Source organism: Nesoenas mayeri (assembly GCF_963082525.1).
Source record: "Nesoenas mayeri genome assembly, chromosome: 21".
In the NCBI taxonomy this organism is placed as follows: Eukaryota; Metazoa; Chordata; class Aves; order Columbiformes; family Columbidae; genus Nesoenas; species Nesoenas mayeri.
The window spans coordinates 2431340-2443001 of NC_137571.1; the positions used below are offsets into that span (position 1 = coordinate 2431340).

The 11662-nt window shown below is 63.5% G+C and overlaps 1 protein-coding gene across 2 annotated transcripts; it reads right to left on the minus strand.

Moving 5' to 3' along the window:
• Window positions 1-796: 796 nt before the first annotated feature.
• Window positions 797-10969, minus strand: SESN2 (sestrin 2). Of its 2 annotated transcripts, XM_080357374.1 has the most exons (11): window positions 10783-10969; window positions 6540-6605; window positions 5826-6086; window positions 5504-5701; window positions 4979-5161; window positions 4359-4568; window positions 3575-3725; window positions 3317-3432; window positions 2854-3044; window positions 2015-2159; window positions 797-1934 (listed from the first exon to the last, which is right to left on the minus strand). In XM_080357374.1, exons 1-11 carry the CDS (start codon window positions 10858-10860, stop codon window positions 1848-1850), a joined length of 1686 nt encoding a protein of 561 aa, XP_080213500.1. In that variant the 5' UTR covers window positions 10861-10969; the 3' UTR covers window positions 797-1847. The 2 variants fall into 2 exon arrangements, with proteins under 2 accessions (XP_080213500.1, XP_080213501.1); XM_080357375.1 differs by lacking the exon at window positions 5826-6086 and having other exon boundaries at window positions 10783-10968.
• Window positions 10970-11662: the final 693 nt, after the last annotated feature.

The following is an 11662-nucleotide window of genomic DNA, read 5'->3' on the forward strand; positions in this document are numbered from 1 at the left end:
GAGCAGCACAGGAACCGCTGGGTGCCCACGGTTAATCCTTTGTGGATTTGAAATAAATCTGGGGAGGAAAACTTGGAGCGCAAACCAAGACTTGCTGCTAAGACCAAGCTTTGCAAGACCACAGGGGGAAAAAAGGATTAAAGTCACACTTTTAAGAGCCTTCACACTTTGCAGCTCCCCGAGTGAGGGGTTTAAACATAAGCCGGGGCTGGAGGTTGGGCACTGGGTTGGCATCAGCGCTCCCTGGGGACACAGTGGGGATGCACCCCACTCTGCAGGGGCTCCCTGGATCTGGCTCCCTGGGGACACAGCCGGGATGCACCTCGCTCTGCGGGGATGGGGCTGGTCCCCCCATGGGGCTCTTATCAGCGCCTCCCAGGGGCTCCTGCTGCACCTCGATACGCGCTGGGCTCCAGGTCACAGGGCTGCGGCGCCCACAGTGCCACGTCCACCCCCGCCACAGCAACAGGGCGTCCCACAGGACACCCACCTTGGGGTGAGAACCGGTGCCCCAAATCCTGGCTACACCACAGAGAGGTTGCTGCAAGGAGGGCGCACTGGAGCTGAGCGCACCCCCTCATACAAATGGGGAGCGCACGGGCTCCCCCCCTTTTTCCCCCTTGAACAACGCAGGGTGCTCCCACCCACCCGAGAGCTGTGAGACCCCCATCCCAAATTTTGCATGTGCAGGATGAGTCCCTGGGGCTGAGCAAGAGCAAAGGGAAGCCGCAGCTCGCGGGCGCTCGCTCAGCAGCGCTGCCCTGCACAGGCGCCGGGAAAAAAGAAAGCAAATAAATTAAAAAAAGAACAATTTTATTTATTTCAAACACGATCTGTAGCAAAGTCACAGTGGCATTTCCACACCCGGTCAGGAGTAAATACACCCCCCAAAAAAATAAGGGAAATAATTTAACTGGAGCTACGGTTCAGCAGCGACAAACCTGACAAACCCGGAGTGGCCAAGCAGCGGGTGACGCTGCCGGACGCGGCCCCGCGCTCCAGCAGAGCCGGGAGGGGGGGGTCTCCCAAACCGACACCCCCGGCGACCCGCGCTGCTGGGAGATGCTCCGGCGCATCTGGGTAACGCCACGGCCACCCACGTCCCACACTGTCACCTCCCAGCAGGCACTTCCCAGCTCCAGTCACAGGATGGGGCTGGTTTAACCCTCCCGCAGCCCCCCAGGGCTGGGTTGGGGTCTGGCTGCACCAGGACCCATGGGGAGCAGCTGCGAGCACCCCCAGGCACAGTGGGGACATCCCCGTGTCTCAGCAGGCACCGCACGCAGCTGGGACACCCTGGAGGAGCCACAGTCTGTCCCCCAGCCACAGGGACACTAGTGTGGGGGGACCCAGCTCGGAGACGAGTGTCACCAGGGCTGGATCCTTCTCACTCCCCGCGGGGCCTTCCCAGGGTGCGAGGCAGAGATCTGGGGTCGGGGTCCCAGGGCAGCATCCCCCCCAGCACTGCAAGTCTTCCAGCACAACAAGACTCCAAGAAGCTGAGGTAAAGCCCACGATACCCGCAAGGACAGTCCTGGTGGCAGCAGGTGACACAGAGGTGACACCACGGCAAAGGCAGCACCCCCGGTTTGGCTTCGTGCAGCCTCACCCCAAAAAAGGCACAGAGCAGTTGAGCACCCCCAGATCTCAGGGGGTTCCTGGCACTGGTGGCATCTCAGTTGTCCCCTCTCCTAGGCGGGGGGCAGGGGAACCCCTCCTTTCCTTCCACAGCTCCAGGCCCCTTTTTGGGGGGAGACAATATTCCAGCAAAGTCTTTAGGGTCCCAGCTCCCTCCTGGCTTCTCGCCCCAAAGCTGGGGGATGAGGAGGAGGAGGGAGCGAGGCCGGTCAGGTCATGTAGCGGGTGACGGCTCTCAGGGCGTAGAGCAGAGCCGCCTGCATCCGAGCCTCCAGCAGGAGCAGGTTGACGTGCACCTGCAAGAGAGAGCGCGGTCAGGGCGTGGGGGCTCAGCACCACCCCCAGCCTGCCAGGATGGGCAGGGATGGGGCAGCACCTTTTCCGAGTGCTTGAAGTGTCTCCAGAACTGCGTGTACGTGCGCTTGGTTGTCTTCTCCGGGTAGCAGGCCACCGTCTTGATGTAGATCTTCAAGCTGCGCTCCAGGAGCTGGTTCACCTCCCCATAGTCATAGTCATCATAGCTGGGGGAGAGAGGATGATGTGTTACTCCGCATGTAACCCCCCCATTGACACACCCCAAGGGCTTTCTGGACTGACTCTGAGCCCCCGAACAGCATCGCCTTGCCTTAGACTAAGCAGCAGCAACAGCATCACCAAGACCAAGTCTTAGAATCGCAGAACAGTTTGGGTTGAAGTGACCTCCCTAGCTCCCCCAGTGCCCCCCTGCCATGACAGGGACATCTGCACCAGCTCAGGGTGCTCAGACCCCGTCCAGCCTGGCCTGGGATGTCTCCAGGGATGGTTCATCCACCATCTCTCTGGCCAACCTGGGCCAGGCTCTCACCACCCTCAGGGCAACAATTCCTTCTCATGTCCAGCCTGAATCTCCCTCCTTTAGTTTAAACCATCACCACTTGTCCTATCGCAACAGCCCCTGCTCAAAAGTCTGTCCCATCTTTCTTATCGTCCCCTTTTAAGCCCGGAAAGGCCGCACTAAGGTCTCCCTGGAGCTTCTCCTCTCCAGCTGCACACCCCAACTCTCAGCCTGTCCCCAGCAGAGCTGTTCCAGCCTCGGGTCATTCCTGGGGCTCCTCTGGCCCCTCTCCAGCAGCTCCATGTGTGTCCTGTGCTGAGGACCCGGGGCTGGACCCTCACAGGCTCTACGCAGGGCACACAACAGGCTCCAGCCATGGCCTGGGGACCTTGGGGACCTACCGAATGCCAAAGACACAGTGGACGTAGTTCCAGATGGCCCTGCGCAGCATGGACGTGTCCACGCCGCAGTGCATGGCGATGGTGTTGTACGTCAGGTTGTAAACCACCTGGAACTTCTCATCCAGGAGCTGCCCCACGTCGGGGTACAGGCGGTTGATCAGTGAGTAGCCGTGGTCCTCCCATGTGTAATCCTGCCGCAGAAAGGATGCTGGGGTAGGGGCTTGATGGGGAAATGTGGGGTCCCTTCAAATCCAGGGATGTAAGCTGGGGTCTCCCCCAGAACGCTGACCCCCAAAACCATTAGTGACCAGTCATGCTGCTACTCCCAGCCCTTTGCTGTCTGCACCCGTGCTGCCCACAACGCTGGGGACACCCCTGCTGTCCCCGCACTGACACAAGCAGGACCTGTCACCCAGCCCATCACCCTGTCCCCTCCGGCTGGCGCGGGACCACGAGCACCCACCTGTGCCCGGAAAGTGGGGGGCGCCTGCTCGCCCCTCCGCGTGAAGTCCTTGTAGCCAAACTCGGGGTCCTCCACAAAGCAGAGGACGTTGGAGTGCAGGGAGTGATCCGACAGGTCTACGAGGCAACGAGTGCTGTGTGACACCAGAGCAGCAGCCCTGCAGCTGGGGGCCCCATCCTGCTCCTCCCTCCCTCCCCTGTGATACCCCCAGCCCGCGGGGACCCCAACCCAGCCAGCTGCCCCCCTGCACCTCCTCACCCGAGGGAGCAACCAGCAAACTCTCCGTCTTCTCCAGTTCGAAGCGCGTCGCCATCTCCTCCTGCGTGACGCCCTCCTCCTCCAGCTGGCTCTCCTGCAGCAGCTTCATCCTCTCCATCAGCACCTCCACCTCCCGCAGCCCGTCCCTGCCCTGGCCGAGCAGAGGGCAGAGTCAACAGAGGGGCCGCAAGCCCAGAGCAGCCCCAGGGGTGCTATGAAGAGTGGATCTGCCTCTGGGGGTGTCCTGCCCAGAGCGCAGCCGCTCCCCTGCCTCATGGCGGGGACTGTGAGGAGGGGGATGCCCTGCGGAGGATGCGACTGCACAGGGGATCATAGAATCATGGAATCATTTTGGGTGGAAAAGACCCCAAGACCATCGAGTCCAACCATCCCCCACCCCTGTCCCTGCCCCGTGTCCTGAGAACCTCATGTCCGTCTGTCCAGCCCTCCATGGCTGGTGACTCCAGCACTGCCCTGGGCAGCCTGTTCCAATGCCCCACAGCCCTTTGGGGAAGAAATTGTTCCTAAATCCAACCTCAACCTCCCCTGGCGCAACTTGAGGCCGTTTCCTCTGCTCCTGGCGCTTGTTCCTGGGGAGCAGAGCCCGACCCCCCTGGCTCCAAGCTCCTTTCGGGCAGTTCAGAGATCAGAAGGTCTCCCCTCAGCTCCTGTTCTCCAGCTGAACCCCCAGGTCCCTCAGTCTCCATCACCCTTGTGCTCCAGCCCCTTACCAGCTCCGTTCCCTCCTCTCAACTCGCTCCAGCCCCCTAGGGTCCCCCCTTACCCGGGAGCCCCCCGTGCTGTCATCAGAAGCAGAGCTGCTGTCGCTGTGGGGTGAGGGGGGCCGGCAGCCGTGCCCCCCATCCTGCTCCTCCTCGGGGTTGATGCCGCAGCCGAAGACGAAGGAGGCGAGCGAGTGGTAGTGGGTGAGGAGCACCAGCGCCTGCACCAGCTCCGCCAGCGACCAGCTGTGCTCCCCCGTCTTCAGCAGCGCCTGTAAGGCACGGGGGGGTTGGAGAGACCCACCAGCCTCCCAGTTCGCTGTGCTGCACCCCCCATCACAGCCAGGCTAAGCCAAGGGCAGGGGGGCATCTGGGATGTGCCTCCCCAATAAACCAGCTGTCACCAGGACAGTCTCAGCCAGGGGGGTGTCACCAATTGGTGATTTAGGGTCCTGCTTGCCACAGGGTGAGGGGGTTGAGTGCATCTGCCACAGGGGGACAAGCCACCCCTTCCCCATCCCTCAGGGCAGCACAGCCCCTGCCCTCCAGCTCAGAAACTCTCTGAAAGGGTTAAATCTGGGGGGTTGTGCAAGCAGGGATGTGGCCGCTGGGGTCAAGCCCCCAAAACCAGAGTGTATTTGGGGGGGTACACACACCCTGCAGCAGCAGCATCTGCTCTCACCTCGATGTGCTCCTTGGTGATGAGCCAGGGCCGGTGCGCCAGCAGCTTGTTGATCTCGTTGAGGTTCCTGAGTTTTTGGGGGGCACAGTGCAGCCCCTGCAGCCAGGCCGGGTTGCCCCCCACCTGCAGGAACTCCTCCATGTGCAAACCCACCAGGTAGGTGCACTGGTGCCGGGCCGCTGCCTGCGGGAGAGCCGGGCGGTCACCCCCCAGCACCCGCCAGGGACCCCCACAACGAGCCCTTGGAGGAGCCAAGGCAGGAGCCCCCCACATCCCCCTTGGGGAGATGAGCCCAGACAGGGCGCTCTGCCCACCTCCCACCCCATTATCAGTTCAGGTCCCCAGCTGCCATGGAAGCGGGGGGGACGCTGGTATACCCTGGGTGGGCACCAACGCAAAGGGACTCCAGAGGGGGCCCCAAATACCTTCCTGCCTCCAGGAAATAAAACAAAGAACCCCAACAACCACACTGGGACCATATATACCCTCCTGGGACCCCCGCCCCCAGGACCCCCCCGTCCTCACCATGATGGCAATGTAGTGGCGCTTGTGGTAGGGCAGGGGCCCGTCCATGCGCAGCAGCAGGTACTGGGTCTTCCAGAAGCTGCTGAGATACTGGGGGTGCAGCCCCATGACCATGGTGATGTTGTCCACCCTCCCCGCCGACACGAAGGCTTCGACCAGGAGCTGGTGCCGGCTGCTCTGCGCACCTTCCTGCAGGATCTGGGGAGAGGAAGGGGGTGACGGGCTGGGTGCTGCTGCCCCCCCATTCTGTAACAGCCCCCCTAAAATACAGGGAGACCTCCACCCCATCAGCAGGACCCAGGAGTGCCCACCGCATGCTCACCCTGTTGGTGCTGCCCATCCGCCTCCCCGCCCGGTACGGACACCTCCGACCCGCGCTGCCCGTGTCCCCCCTCCCGGCGCCGGGGGACAGCGGGTGACCGGAGGGCTCCATGTCGGACCCCGCACAGCTCAGCCCGCAGGTCGGGTTGTTTGTTTGGGCTCTGGTGTGGAGCTGGGAGGAGATGGGGCTCAGCCCCCCCAGCATCTCCACCTCCAGCGTGGTGACGAAACCCGGTGCTATCTCCGTCAAAGGGGGAACCATCTGGGACAGCGGCAGCGGGTGCCAAGATAGGGCTGGTGAGCCCTGGGGATTTCTGGTCACGGCTTTTGGAGGGCGGGGGGGTGGAGCAGGACAGGGGGTGCAGCCCCTTTGCAGCACAGGGAGAAGACACCCGCGCTGTGTGAGTGGGGAAACTGAGGCATGGGCAGGGCAGTGATCGGGGGCAGGAACACACCGGGGTGGAAATAACACAACTGCTCCCCCACCCTCTAAAACAAGACACCCCCACCCCCTGCTGCCACAGGGGTACCCCGAGTGGGTGACCCTTCCCCATCCCAACCCCTTCCCCAGCATCCCCCCCGAGCTGGGCAGTGGTAACTGAGGTGTGGGGATCCCTCCTTACCAGCCCCCTGTCCCCAACCAGGGCAGGGGGTGTTGGGGACCCCCCTGGTAGGGAGGGACACACCCACCCCAAACCATCCCCATGGCTCTTACCTCTTCCAGGGGGATGAAGGCGCTGGGCCCCCTCCCCAGCTGCCACGGGACCTTCACCCCTTGATCCTACGGGGGGAAAAGCAGCAGCTTTAGCCTGGGAGCAGGAGCCACCGAGTGTCACCGGTGGGATGAGCGCGGTGGCACCGGAAGGGGTGACGCAGCAGCCATGGGGACACGCGGCCATCGCCCTTGCGTCAGGCCGGGCAGCGCCTGATGAAATCGGGCGGGGGTGTTGCTCCGCACCCCCGGGAGGCGTGTGTGACACATGGGGACCGTGCCAGGACACCGGAGCCGTGCCAGGACACCGGAGCCGTGCCATCGCATGCCAGGAGAGCAGAGACACCCCCTCGCTCCCAGGTCTCAGTTTACAAGCTCCTCGGGACAACACGGGGGAAAGGGAGCGCGGGGGGACCCGGGGGCCAAGGGGCAGGATGGCTCCAGCCTGGGCCCCAGTCCAGGCGCTGCAGTTCGCAGCCACCGGCATAAACACAGCACCCGATAACCCCCCCGGGGCACGAAATGCCAATACACATCACCAGTTATTTTTCCCCCTCCCCTCTTCAGACCCGTTAATGTAATTAGAACAGAAACGAGTCACCCGCTTACAGGGCAGCTGCTGCTCTCTGCACTCCAAACACAAGGTTTAGCTCATCTTTGACCCCCCATGCCCCATCTCCCCCCTCCCAGGGAATAGTTTCCATGCTATATTTTCTCCAAGCAGATATTTTTCTCCGGGTAGGGTGCACATGGGGGATGATGCAAACAGGAGCATAATGGGGCCAGGACCCCCCAGCCCTCCTGCTGCAAGGGTCTCTGTGCCCATGGGGACCCCCCAGCCAGCCAAGGAGCTGAAACCCAGGGACACAGCAGAGACCGAATCCTCCCCCATCCCAATTTTGCGCTGCAGCGTCCCACCAGCTCCCAAGGTTGCAGCCGTGCAGGGGAAACTTCTCCACCTGCATCACAGCAGCACCCATGGGTGCCAACGGGGGGACACAGCACCCAACCCCGAGAGCTAAAATAATCCAATAACCCCTCCCAAAACACCCACAGAGAACACAGAAGCCAGCGTGAGGCTGGGAGAAAAGAGGATGGAAAAGGTTTCAAGTGCTCTGGAAAGGAGGTGAGGGGGAAGGGGGCTGGTGTGTGGTCCCCCCAATACAGGGGGACAAGGCGCTTGCGTGACACCAGGGCTGAGAAGGGGCATTTGGCAGACGTGCGCCCGCAGCATCGCTGTCCCCGGTGCAGGGGCCGGCGGTACCAGCGCAGGAGATGCTCGGGGGGAAGCACCCGCCTCCTCCCCCCATTTCTGCAGAAACCCCCCAGGTGCCCTCACTAACAAGAGCCAGGGTGGCACCACAAGGCTGGGACCCATCCCCGAGCACAGGGGACAAAGGCACTGACCCCCCGTTCCTGGCACCACCCAGTCAGGCAGGTGCTCTCCCCAGATCACCAGCCCCGTGCCCCGGGGCAATTCCCCCCCACATCCCCTTCCCCCAGGGCTGGCGGGGGCTCCCGGGGAGGCAGCGCACAGACCCCCCGCATCCCATCCCACGGCACAGACAGAAAAGCAAGCACGGCACCCAGCAGCGCGTTCCGAAACAGAGAAGCCTTCAAAAAACCCAACAGCGCAGTCAGACAAACACCTTCCAGCCCATTAATGACGGGGAAGCTCAATGGGAAATCTCTGTTTCCCACCCTGAGCTCAGCATCATCCCAGCACCCCCACAGCCAGGCAGGAGAGGTGACAGCGATGGAGTCACCTGCAGGAGACGGGACATGTCACCGGGGGCCGGTGGCGGCGGGAGAAGGGTACCCGGACACACACAGCCGGGGATGCCGATGGCAGGACCGCACGTCCCGCTTTGCAGCGTGGAGCGACGGGCAGGGAGCCGCTTCCCCCGGGTCTTTTCTGCAGCGCCCTGTGAAGGGATGAGCCCGGGGCCGTCACCGGGAGATACCCAAGAGCCAGGGCCAGGCACAGCCCAGGTGACAGCAGGTGCTTCTCCTGCCGCTGCCTCCAAACCACTGTCACAGCAGCGGGTACGCCCTGGCACCCTCTCCCGAGCGGCACAGGGGTGTAGGGTGGCACGAAGTGACACGGCAGCAGCTGTCGCGATGGCCACACGCTCCCCTCGTGTTGGGCAGTGGGTCACAGCGCTCCCGCCAGCGCTGGGCTGCTGCCACCCCAGCAAAGCCACCAGCGCCCAACTGCCACATGCGCGGGATGCTCCTGCCCTGAGTCACCACGGAAGCCGGACCGGGGTGACAGCGGGAACAGGCTGATGCCATCGCTGCTCCCGGTGCTGAGCTGGCTCTGCACTGACTCACGGTTTGGGGAGAAAGAGCTTTTTCAGTGCTTCAAGAGGTTCCCTGGGAGGGGACAGCAATGGAGAGACACCAGGAAGGCAGGTCCACGGGGGACAGGGCAGGACTGGTGGCTGTGACAGCGAGGAGGAGCCGGGGAGCCCGGCCAGCCCCACCGCTTGTTGGTGACAGCTCAGGGTGACCTTGAAAGGTGCATTTTAATCATCACTACGCAGAGGCTCAGTATGTTTTACTGCATTGAGCAATCCTCAGGGCGCTGCAGTTAACCCTGGCTGCACCGTCACCGGGGATGTCTCACCTCCCGCTGATGGGGAAACTGAGGCACGGAGGCGATGCTCTGACCCGCACCACCACGCCACCCGCTCCCTGGCGCCAGGGTATCGATGGAGCTGCCGAGGGAAGGAGTTAATGCCCTGGGAACAGGAGGACGGGTGCGCTGAGCAGCGAGCCCCCGCCAGCACTGCTGCCAGTGCTTAGTCAGGTGTTGGAAAATCACTCCCAATAAGGCGAGGTTAAACAAACACCATGAAGCCACCTCATAACCCAGCTCCTGCTAAAACCTGTCAGGAGGCTGTGCCTGGGCCGTACCGGGCGAGAGCCGCGCGAGGGCTCGGCCCCGCTGACGCACGGACCCCACATGGGAGTGACTCCTCGGCACGGGCCGCCCCACCGCAACCCCAGCCAGCCCGCTCCCCCAGAGCCCAACCTGGCTGCCACCGCTCTCCAGCGCCAGGGCGCCCCAAATCCCACCCGGCCTCGTCCCGAGGACCCAAAAACGCATCACGGAGAAGAGCGGAGCTGCCAGCCCTGCCCTGCCAAGGTGCTTCCACTCGCCTGGAGTCCCTGCGGTACCTGCTTGACGCTGGAGGCACCCCCGCCACCGCGTCCAGCCCCCAGCCTGCTCCAAGCACCGACTCCAGGTTTCGGCTCACGAGTGCCAGAGCTCCCCAGCAGCACCACTGTCCAGGCTCCTTCCCGCCCGCTGTCCCAGTTTCCAGCCCGTCAGGAGTAGCTGTCCCTGCGGCTACCCTGTGAACGGCTGTTTGGGGAGGCAGAGAGACCCCGTGTCCTGGGGAAGGGGAATGTGGAGCAAGAGGAAAAACTGCAAATGTTTGGGTTTTTTTCAGATGGGAAAATAAATCTTAAAACCAGAGGCAATTCCCAGCATCTCAGGGAACTCGGCAGGTTGCTGCACTGAAGCTGCAGGTGGGTTCAATGGCCCCGGAGGGCCCTGCAAAGCTCCACAGACATTTCAGGCTCGTTTTGCACACTCGACTCCAAATGCAAAAACCCTGGACAATGCAAGAGGTTTTCCCAGACCTTTGGGTTAATGGGACATCAGACAGAACCACAGGCAGCCCAGGAACAAGCCAAACAACTGGACGGAGCCCCTTGATCTCCTGCCAGCTCCACAGCCACCTACCCCAGCGGGCATGTCCCACCGCCAGCTCCTGCCTCAGTTTCCCTTTGCTCCCCAGCCCATTCCTGCGGGCAGGACCTCTGCCCGGCTCCCACACACATTGCAGCTCCTGGAGGGATCAGGGGACCCCAAGATCTCCCCATCCAGCCACCCCAACGTCCCCGTGCCAGGACAGGGCCACCCCAGGACCCCTGGGTGGGATCCCAGCACCCCAGCCTGCTCCCACAACCCAGTACCCTTAGTTTTAGGCTCGCTGCAAATAAGCACCAGGGTTATTTTCGGAGCCCGGCCCCACACGTCCCGGTTTCACCCCTCCCTGCAGCCGGCCGAGGGGACCTGGCCGCGGGCTGGGGACGGGGACAGCGGTCCCAGGGTGGGGGGACACCAGCAGCCCCTCCCTGAGCGACCCCCGGGTGGGCTGCACGGCGGCGGGGGATGCACGGGGAGGGGGAGGCGAAGCGAACCGGGCAGGCGAGCCCCGAGCCGAGCCCTTACCTCGGCGCCCCGCCGAGCCCCGCAGCCCCGGTACTCCTCCAGCCCCGCGGGCGGGCACGGCGAGCCGGCCAGCAGCATGGCAGCGCGGGGAGCGGGGCCTCGGGACCCCCGGGCTGTGAGCGGCCCCCCCGGGCGGGGCGGGGGCTCCCGGTCACCCCCGGTCACCCCCCGGCTCCGGAACGTCCCGCGACCCCCGCCCGCTCCGCTTTCATAGCGCGGCGGCGGGAGGGGCGGGGCGGGCGGCAGCCCCGCCCCCAGTCTCCACCAATGGCAGCGCGGAGGAGTGGCCAAGTAGTAGCTGTTAGCCAATAGGGAGCCGCGGCGCGGGGATGCTGGGGGTTGTAGTTCGCCGCGGCGTCGCTCCGGTGTGAGGGCGGCGGGTGTGAACGGTGCGAACTGCAGCGGGACCGCGGCGGCTGAGCCCCTGGACACGGGCAGGGAGCGGGGGGGTCTGGGGCTCCCGTCTGCGTCCTCTCTGCTCCGAGAGGAACCACAGGATCACAGAGTGTCCTGAGCCGGAGGGACCCACAGGATCAAAGTCCAACTGCTGTCCCTGCACAGGACACCCCACAGCTCACTCCGTGTGGCTGAGGACGGTGTCCAGTCTCTTCTCGAGCACTGTCAGGTTGGGGCTGTGACCCCTCCCTGGGAGCCTGTTCAGTGTCCAGCACCTCTGGGTGAAGAACCTTTCCTAATATCCAGCCTTTTTCTAATAACCGAACTTTTCCTAACGCCCCAGCTCCTGTTGCAGCACCTGACGCAGGGACCCATGGAAAAAGTCTCCTGGGGCCAAAGGGAAAAAAGAGAAAGCTGATGGAAAAGGCACGCGAGAAGCCTGCGTGTTTGCAGGGAGTGGTATTTGTCAAAATTGCTCAGCTGC

What these genes read in the sequence shown, in the direction of transcription:
- SESN2 (XM_080357374.1), bottom strand. Translation starts at nt 10,860, where the DNA reads ATGCTGCTGGCCGGCTCGCCGTGCCCGCCCGCGGGGCTGGAGGAGTAC. An exon ending in GCCACTACATTGCCATCATG is followed by an intron (nt 5,162 to 5,503) that starts GTGAGGACGGGG and finishes GCTCTCCCGCAG; the next exon opens with GCAGCGGCCCGGCACCAGTG. An exon ending in TCACCAAGGAGCACATCGAG is followed by an intron (nt 4,569 to 4,978) that starts GTGAGAGCAGAT and finishes CGTGCCTTACAG; the next exon opens with GCGCTGCTGAAGACGGGGGA.